General features: G+C 47.0%; 1 protein-coding gene across 1 annotated transcript in view; it reads left to right on the forward strand.

Moving 5' to 3' along the window:
• The first annotated feature begins 810 nt into the window (after positions 1-810).
• The window catches only part of MLH3 (mutL homolog 3), a 96,288-nt gene continuing 76,874 nt past the window's right edge, over positions 811-20,224 (forward strand). Inside the window, 2 exon segments of the mRNA XM_030214876.1 lie at positions 811-3,195; positions 3,198-4,107. Coding sequence (XP_030070736.1) covers positions 868-3,195; positions 3,198-4,107 — 3,238 coding nt within the window. The 5' untranslated portion in view covers positions 811-867.

Genomic DNA, 20,224 nt, shown 5'->3' on the forward strand with positions numbered 1-20,224 from the left:
AATGAGCACAAAATACAGAGTTTAAAAATGCTGTTTCTACCAGCTATACTAATTTTTAATCTGATTGAAAAAAAAAACTTGTGTCCTCTACCTTTTAAGGTACTGCCTATCCAATTGAAACCGCTTTAGACTTGTTACAGATGGACCAATAAAAAAACAAACAAAAACGACAATGTGGATGCAGCAGCTGATAGGTTTGCTTGTTTTGTTTTGAGTGAACGGGGATGACGCGCTGGGAAGGGGAAATTTATCTTGTCCTAATTGGCTTCATTGCTTCCTGTGGACTAGATAGGCTCACTTCCACTGCTGTTTATGAAGCCTGCCTGCACCCGAGCCGGCCTCTGTCTCAGAAGCGCTTGCGTAGTCTGTACCTAGTGATGCCCCCCGAGCCGTCGTGTCTCAGAAGCGCATGCGTAGTGTGTAGCTATACCCGTGCCCGAGTCGGCGTGTGTCTCAGATGCGTATGCGTAGTGTGGTAGTCCCGCGCCCGAGCCGCCGTCTTTCTCAAAAGCGCATGCGTAGTCTGTAAATAGTCCCGCGTCCGAGCCGGCGTCTGTCTCAGAAGCGCATGCGTAGCCTGTAGCTATTCCCGCGGCCGAGCGAGCCGGCGTCTGTCTCAGAAGCGCATGCGTAGCCTGTAGCTATTCCCGCGCCCGAGCGAGCCGGCGTCTGTGTCAGAAGCGCATGCGTAGTCTGTAAGTAGTCCCGCGCCCGAGTCGGCGTCTCTCCGAAGCGCATGCGTAGTCTGTAAGTAGTCCCGCGCCCGAGCGTCTCTCCGAAGCGCATGCTTAGTCCGTCGGTAGTCGCGCTGCACCTGAGGCGCGAGTGAGAGTGCCTCAGTAATTTGACGGTGGCGGTGCTGCGTCCATGATCCGCCTCCTGCCTGAGGAGGTTCGAGCTTCCCTGCGTTCTGGCCTGAGCGTCTCTTCCGCGGTGCAGTGTGTGCAAGAGCTCCTGCTCAATAGCATCGATGCTCAGGCAACGTGTGTGGCCATCAGGGTGGACATGGAAAGGCTCCGGCTCCAGGTGGTGGACAACGGCCGTGGGATGAGCCCAGAAGATGTGGAGAAAGTGGGCAGCCGCTACTTCAGCAGCAAATGCCACTCGCTGGCAGACCTGGAAGAGCTGCGCTTCTATGGTTTCCGAGGGGAAGCCCTGGCCAGTATAGTGGACATGGCCAGTGTGGTGGAAATCGCCTCCAGAACCACCAGGTCGCCAAAAACGGTGACAAAACTCTTTCAGAATGGGAAGGCCCACCAAGTCAGCGAAGCAGAACAAGGCAGGCCAAGCGTGGGCACCACTGTCACAGTCTGTAACTTGTTTTATAACTTGCCAGTGCGCAGGAGATGTGTGGACTCCAGTCTGGAACTGGAAAGGCTGCGGCAGAGGGTGGAGGCCGTGGCCCTGATGCATCCTGCAGTGTCCTTCTCTCTGAGAAATGATGCCACAGCTCTTATGCTGCTTCAGCTACCCAAGACAAAGGATGTGTATACTCGATTTGCCCAAATCTTTGGCCTGACTAGAGCTCACAAATTGAGAGAGATACATTTCAGCCACAAGGGCTTTGCATTGAATGGCTATATAAATTCTGAGGGTCATTATAACAAAAATATGCAGTTCTTGTACGTCAACGGTCAACTGATTTTAAAAACCAGATTGCATAAATTGATTAATTTTTTGCTGAAAAAAGAAAGCAGCATTTGCAAATTAAAAAGTGGCCCTTTGAACAGACAGACAAATTTAAGCCCACCCCGGCACCGGTCTGCTGCACATCTTCATGGTGTATATGTCATCAATATTAAATGCCATTACTCTGAGTATGATGTATGCATTGAACCTAATAAAACTTTGATGGAATTCAAAAACTGGGACAGAGTTATGCATTGCATAGAAGAAGGTGTACGAAGGTTTTTAAATAGAGAAAATCTGTTTGTTGAGCCCTCTAGTGAAGACGTTAAAGACTTTAATGAAAAAAATGACTTTAAATTGTTAAGCACTGAAGTTCAACATATTGTAGGTAATGAAGTTAATGTGCATAACAGCTTTAGCAAAGCATGCAGAGATATTATGGATACCGATAAGCTGTCTAACCTCAGATCCAAAGCTGCACAAAGAAATACTGAGTCAGTGAATCCAGTGGTTCTTGAAAACAATAGTTCCACAACCCAAGTTGCCCCAGATGGCACAATTGTGGAGCCTGTTGATACGGTTTGTTTTAGTGGAGCTGAGAGGAGAGACATAAATAGCTTTTCTGAAGAGGAGCATGTGAATAGTGAAAACCAGGAAACATCTATTTGTCTACAGGTAGCAGAATTGAAAGGAATAAGTGATGAGTCTTCGGAACTCTCTCACAATGTTCAGATACCACTTCTGACAGAGGATTCTGAGGCAGACATAATGATACTGAAATGTAATCAACCTGAAACCAAGCCAACAAATAGTACTGGTATATTCATTAGGGATTGTAATCTAATGGAACAAGAGAACATCACTAGAAAATCTTACGGTGTTCATGAAACAAGAGATGAAACAAACTTTGTGCTTGAAACATCATCTTTGGAGAGATGTGATGTAAGGAAAAAAGAGAGCAAAGAACCAGGCTCTAAAGAAAGAGAGAGAGATGCTGATTCTGTGGCGATGGAGCTGTGTTTTCCAGGCCTCAGGACTCACCTGATGCCAAATGAAGTTTCTAAGATCAATAAAATAAAACATGATTCATTAGAACTGTTTTCTAGACTGGGCCCTGTAAGCTCTCAGGAAATATTAGGAAATGGGATGAATGTTTCAGCACAGACTGAAAATGTTATGGGTTTGTCAGGTGGTTTGAAGAAAGTTGCCAGTTTGCAAAGCAGAGAAGGACATAGATATGATGTAGACAGCTGGAAAGAGATGCTCACTTTAAAAAATAGGAATCCGGAGAGCTTTTATGTATCTGATCAAAGTGGAAGAAGAGGTGATAGCACATGGCAATGTAATGATGCCTCACTGTTAAATAACTCTGATGTGATGCTTACAAAAGGCTTTATAAACAGACAGACTACAACAAAACAATTAGTTTTTTCCAACCCCAGAAAGCTGAGTTTGGTTGCACATGTTGGATCATTAGAGAGGTTTAGGAGACATTATGGAAAGCGCAGAGTTCTGCATCTTCTCAAGATGGCAATAACAAATGTAGTCTTGCATCCTCTCTCACTTTAACAACACCAGAGTGCCCTAGACACCGGAATAATTTTGAATCTTTTAGTGATTGTGAGAACACAAATGCAAAATCTATTGGTTCTAAAAACAATAGCCTGGCTACTCTTGCTTCAGATAATTTTTGTAATCAGCCTGTGGAGAAGTGTCTGAACTCAAAAGATGACATTTTGCTGGATAGCAAGATCACTTGGTTAGAAAGACAACCTCAGATACAGTTAAATTACACCCTGCATCAAAACAAGTTTGCAAATTCTCCCTTATCCCTAAGTTTGTTAGCTACTAAATCGACCACGATGAAAGGTAACCAAGCAGAATCTGTAATGCCTGAAGAGGCTAAACATTTTGTGGAAGAATCCCAATCTAACTTAAGCCATAGAGATAACACAGCATGTGAACTCGTAGAGGCAAATGAGGCCATAAACCAGAGGCAAAAATTATCTGAATATAGCCAGACTGAAAGCCATAAGCTTAATTATATAGCCGATAGAATGAGTAACTCCAGCAGCAATACTGCAAGCTGTAATGCAGAAGAAACTGTGGAATGCTCTGTGTTTACAACTGGGGAATTTGCAGACAACCCAAATATTAATCCAGACTTGGAGGACATAAAAGCGTGTCCTGCTGACAAGTGTACCAATGTATTTTTGGAGCAAGATTATCAAACTGGTGAATTTCCAGACATTGCCTTGCCACATAAATTGAAAGAGGAAGCTGCTTCTAAGCTTATAAATGATGGCAACAGTCCTACCTCCTGTGATTGGTTACACTATTTTGATGTTTCACTAGGTAGAACAGTATATGTTAACAAAGCCACTGGACTGAGCAGTTACAGTGCCCCTTCTGAAGAGAATCAGACAGTCTGCAGTAAAGATCTAACGACTCTGGCTGTGAATGTTGTGTCCAGGATTGGTAGGTCTTGCTTCCCATGTGTAACTTGGATTCCTGTAGTTTTTACCTATTTTCTTTTTCTGACCTTTGATACATTGTTCAGGTGATAATTTCTATGCATATTGATTTTCAAGTGGTGCTTATCTTGAGAATATTTTTAAATAATATTTATAATTTACAGTACTGATAAGTGTCCAGGTAAAGGGTGGGGATATATTTAAGTGAAAGGTGTTTTTAACCTTGCTCTCTGTTATAATGACGTGATTTTTGCATCCAGTTTTTCACTACAATGTCAAGCTAAGGTCTTGTGTACAGTTCTAAAAGCTGTATTGGCTTTGTGATACTCTTTATAAAAAATCATTCTAAGTATTATTAATCAACATTGTTGGGTAGGTGCGTTCAGTTGTGACTGTAAATTAAAGGGAGGGAAGCATTTATAGCTAGAGAATGTCTGATGCAAGAGTTTCTACAGTAGATCTATTTTTTTTGAGAGGTGCGTAGTATCTAATAGAATACTTTTTGTCCCATGTTGTATCTGTTGGAAACAAAGCTTAATAAATACTAGTAAATAAGGCCCGTTTCCGACACAAATGAAACGGGCGCTAGCAAGGTTTTCCTCGGAGTGTGTATGTTTGAGAGAGTGTGTGTGTGAGAGTGACTTTGTGAGAGAGACAGATTGAATGTGTGTGGCTGCAAGTGTGTCTGTTAGAGAGTGTGTGTGTGAGATTGACAGTGTGTTTGAGTGGGTATGTGAGCGAGAGCGAGAGTGTATGAGAGTGATAGAGTGTTTGACAGTGACTGTGTGACACATAGAGAGTGAATGTGATCGAGTGTGAGACATAGCGTGTGTTGTAGACAGTGTTAGAGAGTGAGAGAGACAGTCAGTGTGTGAGAGAGAGAGAGAGTGTGACGGAGATACATCCCCCCCCTCCCTATGTTGGCTGGAAGGACCCCCCTCCGTCTGCGTCTGCCACTGTGTTGTCGCAGGACCCCTCATCTCCTTGTCTGGTCAGTCTCCCCCCCTCCTTTCAGGTCTCCCTACAGCCCTTCTCTCAGGACTGTGGGTCGCCCCTCCCCCCTTCACCTGTGCTGTCAGGACCCCCTCCTCCGCCTCCATCTGTGGTCTGTGTACCTGTTCTGGCCCTCATCCTCCCCTCCTTGTGCCTGAACTGTTGCTTAGCCTGTGGCAACAGTGGAGAGAGCTGTGCAGGACCTCCTGTTCCAACCCCCTTGTCATGTTTGTAGAGAAAGAAAAGAGGGAAAAAGAGGAAAAGTGACATAATGTTTGTAAAAAGGAAGAGGGGCACGGCAGGCAGCGACCAGCTATCAGCTGTGCAAGTGTAAACAAAAGAAAATAAAAAGGAGTTTTGTGCTGCCTGTTCAGTCCCAGCTCGTATTCTCTCGTATTCGCTGCTTGAAAGGACAGGAGGGGAGGGTGCACAGCAGAAGCTGACTTACTTTGCCAGATGCGAAGCAAAAGCTCCTGCCCTTGTTAAACAAAACAAAACAAAAAGGAGTTTTGTGCTGCCTGTTCAGTCCCAGCTCGTATTCTCTCGTATTCGCTGCTTGAAAGGACAGGAGGGGAGGGTGCACAGCAGAAGCTGACTTACTTTGCCAGATGCGAAGCAAAAGCTCCTGCCCTCGTTAGTTCTACATTCAGCTGCCAAGGCCACCGGAGAAAACAGAGGGAGGAGAAACGGGTGCAGAACTCCTCCAGCACATGTGCACAGCAAAGCGAGTGACGCTCCTCCCGAGTGAGCCCTTCGCCTCTGACGCTCCTCCCTTCTTCTATTTGACTTCCCTGATAGGTCCCTCATTGGTGTGATGCTCCTCCCTTTTCCTGTTTCAGTTCCCTTTGATAGGTCAGAGCGGTGCAGCTGTGACGCTCCTCCCTTCTCTGATAGGGCAGGGCAGGGCAGAGATGTACTCTGATAGGTCAGGGCGGGGCAGATTCAGATCATGGCGGCGCACAGATGGACTGTGTTAAAAGTGGTTACAGAGCTTCGAACATACAAACTTTTGAAGCCTCAAAGTGTGGTTCAGAACGTTCATGGTGCTTTTTATGTCCAGTTGGGGCGTGGCGTAGGTCGCAGATGGGGCGTGGCTGAGGGCGGTGGTGAGTAGTCCGAATAGCCAGGAGGACTACAGCAGTTCAGGACTTCACTGCCACAGTTGGAGGGAGCTTCAGAACGTTCAAGGTGGGATTTATTTATATAGATAGGGCCCTGTTTACTAAGGTGTGCTAGCGTTTTTAGCACATGCTAACCATATGGATGCCCATAAGAATATTATAAGCCTCTAACGCAGCTTACTAAACTGGGCCTTTAGGCTTTTTTTTGGGGGGGGGGGGGGGGGGGGAGATTAGCATCAGGAGTTTCAGCATGTTTTATCTTAAGGCTGACATAATGAACCATGAATCAAATGTCTGTTCAATCTGTGCTGTTTTCTGAATGTAATAGAAAAGGAGTGGGAAATCTTTTGGACCTGAGGGTAATGTTGGGAGCCTGATTCAGCAGCTGGTGCTAATAAGGGTCTGAGTGGGAGGATAGGAGGGTATTCCCCTATCCTTCTAGATCCAAGGTCTTGGGGATTCCTGGCTGAGTGGGGCAAGGTGGTCTCTCTATCCCTGAGATACAACAGGAGCAGAAGTCTCAGGTGCACAGTATCGGTATCACTTATGAATGTCACTTTCGGGTGGAAATTACACACTCCTCTGAGCAAGAGCACATCACTTTAACAGGATTATATGTCATGCCTTATAACTTCCCTTACAAAAGAGGGGAGAGAGAGCCGGGAAAGAGAGGCTCTGAGCAGACAGGAATCTTCAGAGAACAGTTGGCTGAAACTTCCTCAGTCGTGTTGTTCATCCTCCCATATCCTTTGCCTTAAAGAAAAATCAAGTACTCTTTCAAACTGCCGGCCATCAAGAGGAGCGACAACCGGCAGATCAACTTCCTTGCACCAGCACGAGCAACAGCCAGGCATTACCAAGAGCTGCAGAGTTCCCGTTAGATTTTCTACGGTAAAAGTAGAGACTGCTTCTGTGCATGGGGTCGGAAAACGGCTGTGCATTGCCTTGCATACACATTATAATAGTAATTAGCTCATTATAATAGCTTTGCATTCCATTTTCATTAGCTGCTAACATGACAAGAAAATAGCTCGGAGAACCCTTTTGGGCATGTATCGTTTTACTACTTGCTCGCTAAATCGTCTAGAACTGGTATAAAAGTCACGTTGCTGGCTCGTTAAGTTTAGTGCATCTGGACCTGAGTACCTTTCCTTCCCAGGTTTTGTTAGGGAAGTGGTGGCTGCTATTCCCAACCGTTTGGAGATGGAGGACGAGCCCAGGGCTGAGATGTTTTGAGTTCCTGGACTACGAATCTCTTCCTAGAGAGGCTGTGACAGTCACCCTTAACTGGATCCTGAAAGATGTTTAGGTGAGGAAGTCCCTTCTGTTGATCCCTTTCTTGTCCAAAAAAGATAGACATTCAATCAGATAAAGAGTTCCCCAGGGTTTGACAAGCCTCAATTGCCTCATCATTCGTTGGTGGTGGAATCCACGCTCAAAAGAGCCAGGGGTTCTAGGGACCATGCTTTGGCGCTCCCTGGCAGAGAAACTGGAACCCTGCATTCTTTTGGGCGGAAGATGTATTGAGCCTCTAAGCTCATCTGTATTCAATCTTAACAGCACTACACAAACCTATACTTGCAGAACTTGGTGTGCAGTATGTCTGATTTGGTGGATTCTCTCCCACAGGAGCAGGCCGAATCTCTTCGCCAGTTGGTCAAGCAGCAGAAGGCATGCAGAAAGTTCTTGGCCAGGCATTCTTACGACACTTTTGATGTGATGTCCGTGATCTTTGCCCAGAGTTTAGCAATACCCAGACTCTTATGGCTGTGTGTCTCTGACTTGGACCTAGCGGTCCAGCAGAGGTTGGCGGATGCCATGTGCTGGGGAAATAACCTTTTTGGAGACAAAGTGGAAGAAGTCACTGACCTCATCAAGAAACACACCGACACCATTGATACTGTCTCCTGCCAGATGTCTTCTGGACCTTCCTCTAGGTTGTTTTTGGGCAAGTCTAAGAGGGGTACGCTTCTTATCACCAGTCTTAACAGGCTTAGTCCCAGCACGCTTGTTCTTGTCAACAGCATGCAAACAAGGCTCAGCCAGCTCCCCAATCAAAGCTGGGGATGAGTTTTGACTGGTTCCAGCAGAACATAGCTGCAGTCAAAGTAACTGTCCCGGATGACCTACTGATCAGGGGGATGCTGAATTTTTTCCAAGAAAGGTGGCTCCTTATAACTTCCAACCGGTGGGTTCTTCAAATAGTCCGTCAGTTGCGCCCTGCATTGGTGTCATTGACCACCAAATTGTCCACCAAGAGTGTTGTCCTTCAGCTCTCAGCACAAGCAGGTTATTGCCGAGGAACTCGACACCCTTCTAAAGGCCCATACATTCAAGCCCATTCCACTAGGGGAAGAAGGGCAGGGATTCTATTCCAGGTACTTCCTTGTGCCTTACACAGACCTTGCTTGAATACTTTCTACACCTCTCCGAGTCTACTCTCAAGACCAACTCTGTAAGGATTGACTGTGGTGCGATTAGTGCTTACTATTACCGTGTAGAAGATAGCCCATCTCTGGACAGCCTCTAGTTGTTTGCTTCACAAGAGTTTAGCTTTTGACAAACCACCCTATCAAATCTCATGGGATCTGAATGCCATCCTCACCCAGCTGATGAAAACTCCTGTTGAGCTGCTGGATTCCTGTCATCTGAAGTAGTTGACCTGGAAGGTCTTGTTTTGATGGCTGGCTCACAGGGTCAGTACACTTCAGGCCCTTGTGGCAGATTTATCTTACACTAAATTTCATCATAACAGAGTAGTTCTCCACATGTACCTCTAAGTTCCTACCTAAGATTGTGTCAGAGTTACATCTGAACTAATCAGTCGTTTTTCCAGCATTCTTTCTCAAACCTCATGCCCATCCTGGAGAAAGCGCACTGCACACCTTGGACTGCAGGCGAGCATTGACCTTTTACTAGGCCTTACAGACAGTCCAACCAACTTTTGTTTCTTTTGATCCCAACAGGATGGGGTAGCCATCAGGAAACACAATCTCTTGGCAGATTGCATTTCTTTCACTTATGCCCAGGCTGGGCTGACTCTTGAGGATCATGTCAAGGCTATCAGTATCAGAGCCATGACTGCGTTGGTAGCCCACTTGAGGTCAGCCTCCATTGAAGAAATTTGCAAGGCTGTGACGCGGTCTTCAGTACACACATTCACATCACACTACTGCCTAGAGCAGGATACCCGACGTGACAGTCGGTTCGGGCAGACTGTGTTGCAGAATTTGTTTGGGGTCTAGTATCCAACTCCACCCTCCTAGGCCCATTTTACTACTACTACTATTAAACATTTCTATAGCGCTACTAGACTTACGCAGCGCTGTACAAATTAACATGAAAAAGACAGCCCCTGCTCAACAGAGCTTACAATCTAAATTGGACAGACGAACAGACAGCTAGGGGTGGGGAAATTGCAGTGGTAGGGGTGATAAGTGAGGGTGTTGAATAAGAGAGTCATGGTTAGGAGTCAAAAGCAGTAGCAAAGAGGTGGGCTTTAAGCCTAGACTTGAAGACAGCCAGAGACTGAGCCTGACGTACTGGCTCAGGGAGTCTATTCCAGGCATAGGGAGCAGCGAAATAGAAGGAATGGAGCTGGGAGTTAGCAGTGGGGGAGAAGGGGGACGACAGGAGACATTTACCCAGCGAACGGAGTTCACGGGGAGGAGTGTAGGGAGAGATGAGAGCGGAAAGGTATTGAGGAGCTGCGGAGTGGATGCACTTGTAGGTCAAAAGGAGAAGTTTGAACCATATGCGGAAGCGGATAGGGAGCCAGTGAAGCGACTTGAGGAGAGGGCTAACGTGAGTATAGCGACTCTGGTGGAATATAAGACGCGCAGCAGAGTTTTGGACAGATTGAAGAGGAGATAGATGGCTGAGCGGGAGACCAGCGAGAAGCAAATTGCAGTAGTTTAGGCGAGAGGTGATAAGTGTGTGGGTAAGGGTTTTGGTAGCGTCCTCGGAGAGGAAAGGGCAAATTTTGTTAATATTATAGAGAAAGAAACGACAGCTTTTGGCAATCTGCTGAATATGAGCAGAGAAGGAGAGAGCGGAGTCAAAGATGACTCCAAGGTTGCGCAGACGGGACAGGGAGGATGAGAGTGTTATCTATCGAAATAGAGAATGGGGGGAGAGGAGAGGCAGGTTTAGGGGGAAAGAGGAGAAGCTCGGTTTTGGTCATGTTTAGTTTCAGGTGGTGGCGAGACATCCAGGCAGCGATGTCAGACAGGCAGGCCGATATTTTATTCTGTTCCAGTCTGCACTCCCATTTAGATTGTATATAGTTTCTGATAAAATGTGTTATATCCTCACTGCTGCGAGAGCCAATTGACCAGTTTGTTGTTTTTGGTGAACCTGGATTCTAGGGGTTCCCCACATGACAATTTATAAGCCTTCTTGTCCTGGGATAGTCGGTTTGTACAGATAGTTATTCAGAATTTGTTTGGGGTCTAGAATGGAACTCCACCCCCCAAGGCCCATTTTGTTCTGTTCCAGGCTGCACTGTCTCACCGTTGTATATAGTTTCAGGTTAATAACTATTTTGATCTTGTTGCGAGGTCTAATTGACCAATGTTTGTGTTTTTTGTGAGCCTAGTAGCTAGGAATTCCCACATGTGAGAACATGGCTGCTTGTCCTCAGAGAAAGCAAAGCACCGCATCTCAAAAAAGATATAGTAGAATTAGAAAAGGTACAGAGAAGGGCAACAAAAATGATAAAGGGGATGGGACGTCTTCCCTATGAGGAAAGGCTGAAGCGTCTAGGGCTCTTCAGCTTGGAGAAATGACAGCTGAGAGGAGATATGATAGAGGTCTATAAAATAATGAGTGGAGTGGAATGGGTAGACGTGAATCGTTTGTTTACTCCAAAAATACTAGGACTTGGGGGCATGTGATGAAGCTACAAAGTAGTAAATTTAATATGAATCGGAGACAATTCTTCTTCACCCAACGTGTAAAACTCTAGAATTCATTGGCAGAAAAGGCGGTTAGTGGGGTTTGAAAAAAGGTCTGGACAGCTTCCTAAAGGAAAAGTCCATAGACCATTATTAAATTGACTTGGGGAAAATCCACTGCTTATTTCTGGGATAAGCAGCATAAAATGTATTGAACTTTTTTTGGATCTTGCCAGGTATTTGTGACCTGGATTGGCCACTGTTTGAAACAGGATGCTGGACTTGATGGACCTTTGGTCTGTCCCAGTGTGGCAATACTTATGTAATCTAAGAAAGAAGAAAGGAGGAACTAACATAGAATACTAATATGAAACAAAAGAAACTAGGGTAGAACTACAGTATAAACAGAAAAGACGGAAAATATGGGAAAAAAAACAATATGGTAGGGGAGTCTGTAGGCCAGGTACGAGTGACTTCATCTGAGGAAAACTAGGTGTAAGCATTCTGAAAAAGGAAAGTCTTCACTCCTTTTCAAAGCAGAGCTAATGAGGTAAGTTGGCTAAAATGAGATGGTAAGGAATTCCATAATTTTGGGCCTTGAAATGAAAACATAGTTCGTCTGGTATGTTCATGATAAAGTTCTCTATGAGACAGGCTAGACAAAAGGTTTATTAAAAACCAGTTTATTATCAGAGATTCGTGTTGTAATGAGTTTTAAGTCAAGAATTAAGTGAAGAAATGTCGTTAGGATCTGTAGGGTTAAGGGACAGAATTTGTTTATCATCAGCGTATACAAACATAGATCTATAGACTGAGTCAATGTGAGAAGAGGTGCCAGCAAAATATTAGAGTAGGGGGTAAGAATGGAACCTTGGGAACTCCAGAAATTAGATGAAATGGTAACAATGGTCATTCTATCACGGCGGATGAGAAGGCACTCTTGCATGTGTGGTGGTAATGCTGCACGTGCTCTTACATAAGTACATAAGTATTGCCATACTGGGAAAGACCAAAGGTGCATCAAGCCCTTTCCAACAGTGGCCAATCCAGGTCACAAATACCTGGCAAGATCCCAAAAAAGTACAAAACATTTTATACTGCTTATCCCAGAAATAGTGGATTTTCCCGAAGTCCATTTAATAATGGTCTATGGACTTTTCCTTTAGGAAGCCGTCCAAACTCAAGGTGCGGTCGCACCATGGAGCGATACAACGGCATTATAACATCCTCACACCTGTTTTCCATACCTTTCCTAATAATACCCAACATTCTATTCGCTTTCTTAGCCGCAGCAGCACACTGAGCAGAAGGTTTCAGTGTGTTATCGACGACGACGACACCCAGATCCCTTTCTTGGTCCGTAACTCCTAACGTGGAACCTTGCATGACGTAGCTATAATTCGGGTTCTTTTTTCCCACATGCATCACCTTGCACTTGCTCACATTAAACATCATCTGCCATTTAGCCGCCCAGTCTCCCAGTCTTGTAAGGTCCTCTTGTAATTTTTCACAATCCTGTCGTGATTTAATGACTTTGAATAACTTTGTGTCATCAGCAAATTTAATTACCTCGCTAGTTACTCCCATCTCTAAATCATTTATAAATATATTAAAAAGCAGCGGTCCTAGCACGGACCCTTGAGGAACCCCACTAACTACCCTTCTCCATTGTGAATACTGCCCATTTAACCCCACTCTCTGTTTCCTATCCTTCAACCAGCTTTTAATCCACAATAGGACATTTCCTCCTATCCCATGACCCTCCAATTTCCTCTGTAGCCTTTCATGAGGTACCTTGTCAAACGCCTTTTGAAAATCCAGATACACAATATCAACCGACTCCCCTTTGTCCACATGTTTGTTCACTCCTTCAAAGAATTGAAGTAAATTGGTCAGGCAAGATTTCCCCACACAAAAGCCATGCTGACTTGGTCTCAGTAATCCATGTCCTCGGATGTGCTCTGTAATTATGTTTTTAATAATAGCCTCTACCATTTTCCCAGGCACCGACGTCAGACTCACCGGTCTATAATTTCCCGGATCTCCCCTGGAGCCTTTTTTAAAAATGGGCGTTACATTGGCCACCCTCCAATCTTCCGGTACCACGCTCGATTTTAAGGATAAGTTGCATATCACTAGCAGTAGCTCCGCAAGCTCGATTTTCAGTTCTATCAGTACTCTAGGATGAATACCATCCGGTCCAGGAGATTTGCTACTCTTCAGTTTGCCGAACTGCCCCATTACGTCCTCCAGGTTTACCGTGAAGTCAGTAAGTTTCTCCGACTCGTCCGCTTGAAATACCATTTCCGACACCGGTATCCCACCCAAATCTTCCTCGGTGAAGACCGAAGCAAAGAATTCATTCAGTCTCTCCGCTACATCTTTGTCTTCCTTGATCGCCCCTTTTACCCCTCGGTCATCCAGCGGCCCAACCGATTCTTTTGCCGGCTTCCTGCTTTTAATATACCGAAAAAAATTTTTACTATGTTTTTTTGCCTCTAATGCTATCTTTTTTTCATACTCCCTCTTGGCCTTCTTAATCTGCGCCTTGCATTTGCTTTGACACTCCTTATGCTGTTTCTTGTTATTTTCAGACGGTTCCTTCTTCCATTTTCTGAAGGCGTTTCTTTTAGCCCTAATAGCTTCCTTCACCTCACTTTTCAACCAGGTCGGGTGTCTTTTGGACTTCCGTCTTTCTTTTCTAATTCGCGGAATATGTATGGCCTGGGCCTCCAGGATGGTATTTTTGAACAGCGTCCACGCCTGTTGTACAGTTTTTACTCTCTCAGTTGCCCCCCTAAGTTTTTTTTTTACCGTTCTTCTCATTTTATCATAGTCTCCTTTTTTAAAGTTAAACACTAACGTACTTGACTTTCTGTGTACAGTTACTTCAAGGTCGATGTCAAAACTGATCATATTATGGTCACTGTTATCAAGCGGCCCCAGTACCATAACGTCCCTCACCAGATCATGCGCTCCACTAAGGACCAAGTCTAGAATTTTTCCCTCTCTCGTCGGCTCCTGCACCAGTTGCTCCATAAAGCTGTCCTTGATTTCATCAAGGAATTGTATCTCTGTAGCGTGTCCCGATGTTACATTTACCCAGTCTATATTTGGATAATTGAAGTCACCCATTATTATCACATTGCCCATTTTGTTCGCGTCTCTGATTTCTTTTATCATTTCTGTGTCTACCTGCTCATCCTGGCGAGGCGGACGGTAGTAAACTCCTATCACCATTTTTTCCCCTTGAGTATTGTGTTCAATTCTGGTCGCCGCATCTCAAGAAGGATATAGTAGAATTGGAAAAGGTGCAGCGAAGGGCGACTAAAATGATAGCGGGGATGGGACGACTTCCCTATGAAGAAAGACTAAGGAGGCTAGGGCTATACAGCTTGGAGAAGAGACGGCTGAGGGGAGACATGATAGAGGTATATAAAATAATGAATGGAGTGGAACAGGTGGATGTGAAGCTTCTGTTCACGCTTTCCAAAAATACTAGGACTAGGGGGCATGCGATGAAACTACAGTGTAGTAAATTTAAAACAAATTGGAGAAAATTTTTCTTCACCCAACGTGTAATTAAGCTCTGGAATTCGTTGCCGGAGAAAGTGGTGAAGGCGGTTAGCTTAGCAGAGTTTAAAAAGGGGTTGGACGGTTTCCTAAAGGACAAGTCCATAAACCGCTACTAAACGGACTTGGAAAAATCCAAAATTCCAGGAATAACATGTATAGAATGTTTGTACGTTTGGGAAGCTTGCCAGGTGCCCTTGGCCTGGATTGGCCGCTGTCGTGGACAGGATGCTGGGCTCGATGGACCCTTGGTCTTTTCCCAGTATGGCATTACTTATGTACTTACTTATATGTAAACCTTTTTTAAACTCCGCTAAGCTAACTGCCTTTACCACATTCTCTGGCAACGAATTCCAGAGTTTAATTACACGTTGAGTAAAGAAACTTTTCTCCGATTGGTTTTAAATTTAAAGTTGTAATAGTTTGTTTAAGCTCTGCACCGGGCGGCGTGGATGATGCCACCCTAACATGTGAGATTGAATAGCCTGCTGTCCTTGGAGAATACCTGATACAGGTAAGTACCTTCACTGTTTGGCTGTTTCAGTTATTGCTTTGGTGGTTAATTAGAAATCCAGAACTAACAAATTGCCTTCAGGATACCGAAAAATCTGAAGGGGGCACCAGCTCCCTAAGGGGTTTAAAGTCCATTCTGAGCTGGTTTTCTGTGCTCTGGCAGTATTCAAGGAAGGAAATTAGTAGGTAAGTCCAAATTTCACTTTTCAGTTCCTTGTGCTGCTGATTCTAATGTCTGGAAGCTTTGTAGCATGGATGAATGGTTTACAAGGGTCCCTTGGTTTATCAGGGACATTGGTACATTCATAGGCAGCAACATGTTTGCACTGATGACTGAAAGGTATTATAATCCATTAGTAGCTAAGATAACAGCAGATTGTCTGGCCAGTCTAACTTTGCTGAGTTTTTTTTCCCCTCCTGAAAATGTATGAGTTGTAGAGAGAAGCATTCATAATTGTATTGCTTGTAAAGCGAATGCTACATACCTGTAGAAGGTATTCTCCGAGGACAGCAGGCTGATTGTTCTCACTGATGGGGTGACGTCCACGGCAGCCCCTCCAATCGGAAACTTCACTAGCAAAGTCCTTTGCTAGCCCTCGCGCGCCCGCGCGCACCGCGCATGCGCGGCCGTCTTCCCGCCCGAAACCGGCTCGAGCCGGCCAGTCCAGTATGTAGCAAGACAATACACTTCAAGGGAAGACACAACTCCAAAGGGGAGGCGGGCGGGTTTGTGAGAACAATCAGCCTGCTGTCCTCGGAGAATACCTTCTACAGGTATGTAGCATTCGCTTTCTCCGAGGACAAGCAGGCTGCTTGTTCTCACTGATGGGGTATCCCTAGCCCCCAGGCTCACTCAAAACAACAACATTGGTCAATTGGGCCTCGCAACTGCGAGGACATAACTGAGATTGACCTAAAAAATTTACCAACTAACTGAGAGTGTAGCCTGGAACAGAACAAACAGGGCCCTCGGGGGGTGGAGTTGGATCCTAAAGCCCAAACAGGTTCTGAAGAACTGACTGCCCGAACCGACTGTCACGTCGGGTATCCTGCTGCAGGCAGTAATGAGATGTGAATGTGTGGACAGATGACCACGTCGCAGCTTTGCAAATTTCCTCCATGGTGGCTGACTTCAAGTGGGCTACCGACGCTGCCATGGCTCTAACATTATGAGCCGTGACATGACCCTCAAGAGCCAGCCCAGCCTGGGCGTAAGTGAAGGAAATGCAATCTGCTAGCCAATTGGATATGGTGCGTTTCCCTACAGCCACTCCCCTCTTGTTGGGATCAAAAGAAACAAACAATTGGGCGGACTGTCTGTGGGGCTGTGTCCGCTCCAGATAGAAGGCCAATGCTCTCTTGCAGTCCAATGTGTGCAGCTGACGTTCAGCAGGGCAGGAATGAGGACGGGGAAAGAATGTTGGCAAGACAATTGACTGGTTCAGATGGAACTCCGACACAACCTTTGGCAGAAACTTAGGGTGAGTGCGGAGGACTACTCTGTTGTGATGAAATTTGGTGTAAGGGGCCTGGGCTACCAGGGCCTGAAGCTCACTGACTCTACGAGCCGAGGTAACTGCCACCAAGAAAATGACCTTCCAGGTCAAGTACTTCGGATGGCAGGAATTCAGTGGCTCGAAAGGAGGTTTCATCAGCTGGGTGAGAACGACATTGAGATCCCATGACACTGTAGGAGGCTTGACAGGGGGCTTTGACAAAAGCAAACCTCTCATGAAGCGAACAACTAAAGGCTGTCCTGAGATCGGCTTACCTTCCACTTGGTAATGGTATGCACTGATTGCACTAAGGTGAACCCTTACGGAGTTGGTCTTCAGACCAGACTCAGACAAGTGGAGAAGGTATACAAGCAGGGTCTGTGTAGGACAAGAGCGAGGATCTAGGGCCTTGCTGTCACACCAGACGGCAAACCTCCTCCAATGAAAGAAGTAACTTCTCTTAGTGGAGTCTTTCCTGGAAGCAAGCAAGATGCGGGAGACACCCTCTGGCAGACCCAAAGAGGCAAAGTCTACGCCCTCAACATCCAGGCCGTGAGAGCCAGGGACTGGAGGTTGGGATGCAGCAGAGCCCCTTCGTCCTGCGTGATGAGGGTCGGAAAACACTCCAATCTCCACGGTTCTTCGGAGGATAACTCCAGAAGAAGAGGGAACCAGATCTGACGTGGCCAAAAGGGAGCAATCAGAATCATGGTGCCTCGGTCTTGCTTGAGTTTCAACAAAGTCTTCCCCACCAGAGGAATGGGAGGATAAGCATACAGCAGACCTTCCCCCCAATCCAGGAGGAAGGCATCCGACGCCAGTCTGCCGTGGGCCTGAAGCCTGGAACAGAACTGAGGGACCTTGTGGTTCACTTGAGATGCGAAGAGATCCACCAGGGGGGTGCCCCACGCCTGGAAGATCTGTCGCACCACACGGGAATTGAGCGACCACTCGTGAGGTTGCATAATCCTGCTCAACCTGTCGGCCAGACTGTTGTTTACGCCTGCCAGATATGTGGCTTGGAGCACCATGCCTTGACGGCGAGCCCAGAGCCACATGCTGACGGCTTCCTGACACAGGGGGCGAGATCCGGTGCCCCCCTGCTTGTTGACATAGTACATGGCAACCTGATTGTCTGTCTGAATTTGGATAATTTGGTGGGACAGCCGATCTCTGAAAGCCTTCAGAGCGTTCCAGATCGCTCGCAACTCCAGAAGATTGATCTGTAGATCGCTTTCTTGGAGGGACCACCTTCCTTGGGTGTGAAGCCCATCGACATGAGCTCCCCATCCCAGGAGAGACGCATCCGTGGTCAGCACTTTTTGAGGCTGAGGAATTTGGAAGGGACGTCCCAGAGTCAAATTGGAGCAAATCGTCCACCAATACAGGGATTCGAGAAAACTCGTGGACAGGTGGATCACGTCCTCTAGACCCCCGGCGGCCTGATACCACTGGGAGGCTAGGGTCCATTGAGCAGATCTCATGTGAAGGCGGGCCATGGGAGTCACATGAACTGTGGAAGCCATGTGGCCCAGCAATCTCAACATCTGCCGAGCTGTGATCTGCTGGGACGCTCGCACCCGCGAGACGAGGGACAACAAGTTGTTGGCCCTCGCCTCTGGGAGATAGGCGCGAGCCGTCCGAGAATCCAGCAGGGCTCCGATGAATTCGAGTTTCTGCACTGGGAGAAGATGGGACTTTGGGTAATTTATCACAAACCCCAGTAGCTCCAGGAGGCGAATAGTCATCTGCATGGACTGCAGGGCTCCTGCCTCGGATGTGTTCTTCACCAGCCAATCGTCGAGATATGGGAACACGTGCACCCCCAGCCTGCGAAGCGCCGCTGCTACCACAGCTAGGCACTTTGTGAACACCCTGGGCGCAGAGGCGAGCCCAAAGGGTAGCACACAGTACTGGAAGTGGCGTGCGCCCAGCTGAAATCGCAGATACTGTCTGTGAGCTGGCAGTATCGGGATGTGTGTGTAGGCATCCTTCAAGTCCAGAGAGCATAGCCAATCGTTTTGCTGAATCATGGGGAGAAGGGTGCCCAGGGAAAGCATCCTGAACTTTTCTTTTACGAGATATTTGTTCAGGGCCCTTAGGTCTAGGATGGGACGCATCCCCCCTGTTTTCTTTTCCACAAGGAAGTACCTGGAATAGAACCCCAGCCCTTCTTGCCCGGATGGCACGGGCTCGACCGCATTGGCGCTGAGAAGGGCGGAGAGTTCCTCTGCAAGTACCTGCTTGTGCTGGAAGCTGTAGGACTGAGCTCCCGGTGGACAATTTGGAGGTTGAGAGGCCAAATTGAGGGTGTATCCTTGCCGGACTATTTGGAGAACCCACTGATCGGAGGTTATAAGAGGCCACCTTTGGTGAAAAGCTTTCAACCTCCCTCCGACAGGCAGGTCGCCCGGCACTGACACTTGGATGTCGGCTATGCTCTGCTGGAGCCAGTCAAAAGCTCGCCCCTTGCTTTTGCTGGGGAGCCGCGGGGCCTTGCTGATTCGCACGCTGCTGACGAGAGCGAGCGCGCTGGGGCTTAGCCTGGGCCGCAGGCTGTCGGGAAGGAGGATTGTACCTACGCTTGCCAGAAGTATAGGGAACAGTCTTCCTTCCCCCGAAAAATCGTCTACCTGTAGAGGTAGAAGCTGAAGGCTGCCGGCGGGCGAACTTGTCGAATGCGGTGTCCCGCTGGTGGAGAGACTCTACCACCTGCTCGACTTTTTCGCCAAAAATGTTATCCGCACGGCAAGGCAAGTCCGTAATCCGCTGCTGGATTCTATTCTCCAGGTCGGCGGCACGCAGCCATGAGAGCCTGCGCATCACCACACCTTGAGCAGCGGCCCTGGACGCAACATCAAAAGTGTCATAAACTCCTCTGGCCAGGAATTTTCTGCACGCCTTCAGCTGCCTGACCACCTCCTGAAAAGGCTTGGCTTGCTCAGGGGGAAGAGCATCAACCAAGCCCGCCAACTGCCGCACATTATTCCGCATGTGTATGCTCGTGTAGAGCTGGTAAGACTGGATCTTGGACACGAGCATAGAGGAATGGTAGGCCTTCCTCCCAAAGGAGTCTAAGGTTCTAGCGTCCTTGCCCGGGGGCGCCGAAGCATGTTCCCTAGAACTCTTAGCCTTCTTTAGGGCCAAATCCACAACTCCAGAGTCATGAGGCAACTGAGTGCGCATCAGCTCTGGGTCCCCATGGATCCGGTACTGGGACTCGATCTTCTTGGGAATGTGGGGATTAGTTAATGGCTTGGTCCAGTTCGCAAGCAATGTCTTCTTCAGGACATGGTGCAAGGGAACAGTGGACGCTTCCTTAGGTGGAGAAGGATAGTCCAGGAGCTCAAACATTTCAGCCCTGGGCTCGTCCTCCACAACCACCGGGAAGGGGATGGCCGTAGACATCTCCCGGACAAAGGAGGCAAAAGACAGACTCTCGGGAGGAGAAAGCTGTCTCTCAGGAGAGGGAGTGGGATCAGACGGAAGACCCTCAGACTCCTCGTCAGAGAAATATCTGGGATCTTCCT

The sequence above is a fragment of the Microcaecilia unicolor genome, chromosome 9, assembly GCF_901765095.1.
Source record: "Microcaecilia unicolor chromosome 9, aMicUni1.1, whole genome shotgun sequence".
Classification (NCBI taxonomy): domain Eukaryota; kingdom Metazoa; phylum Chordata; class Amphibia; order Gymnophiona; family Siphonopidae; genus Microcaecilia; species Microcaecilia unicolor.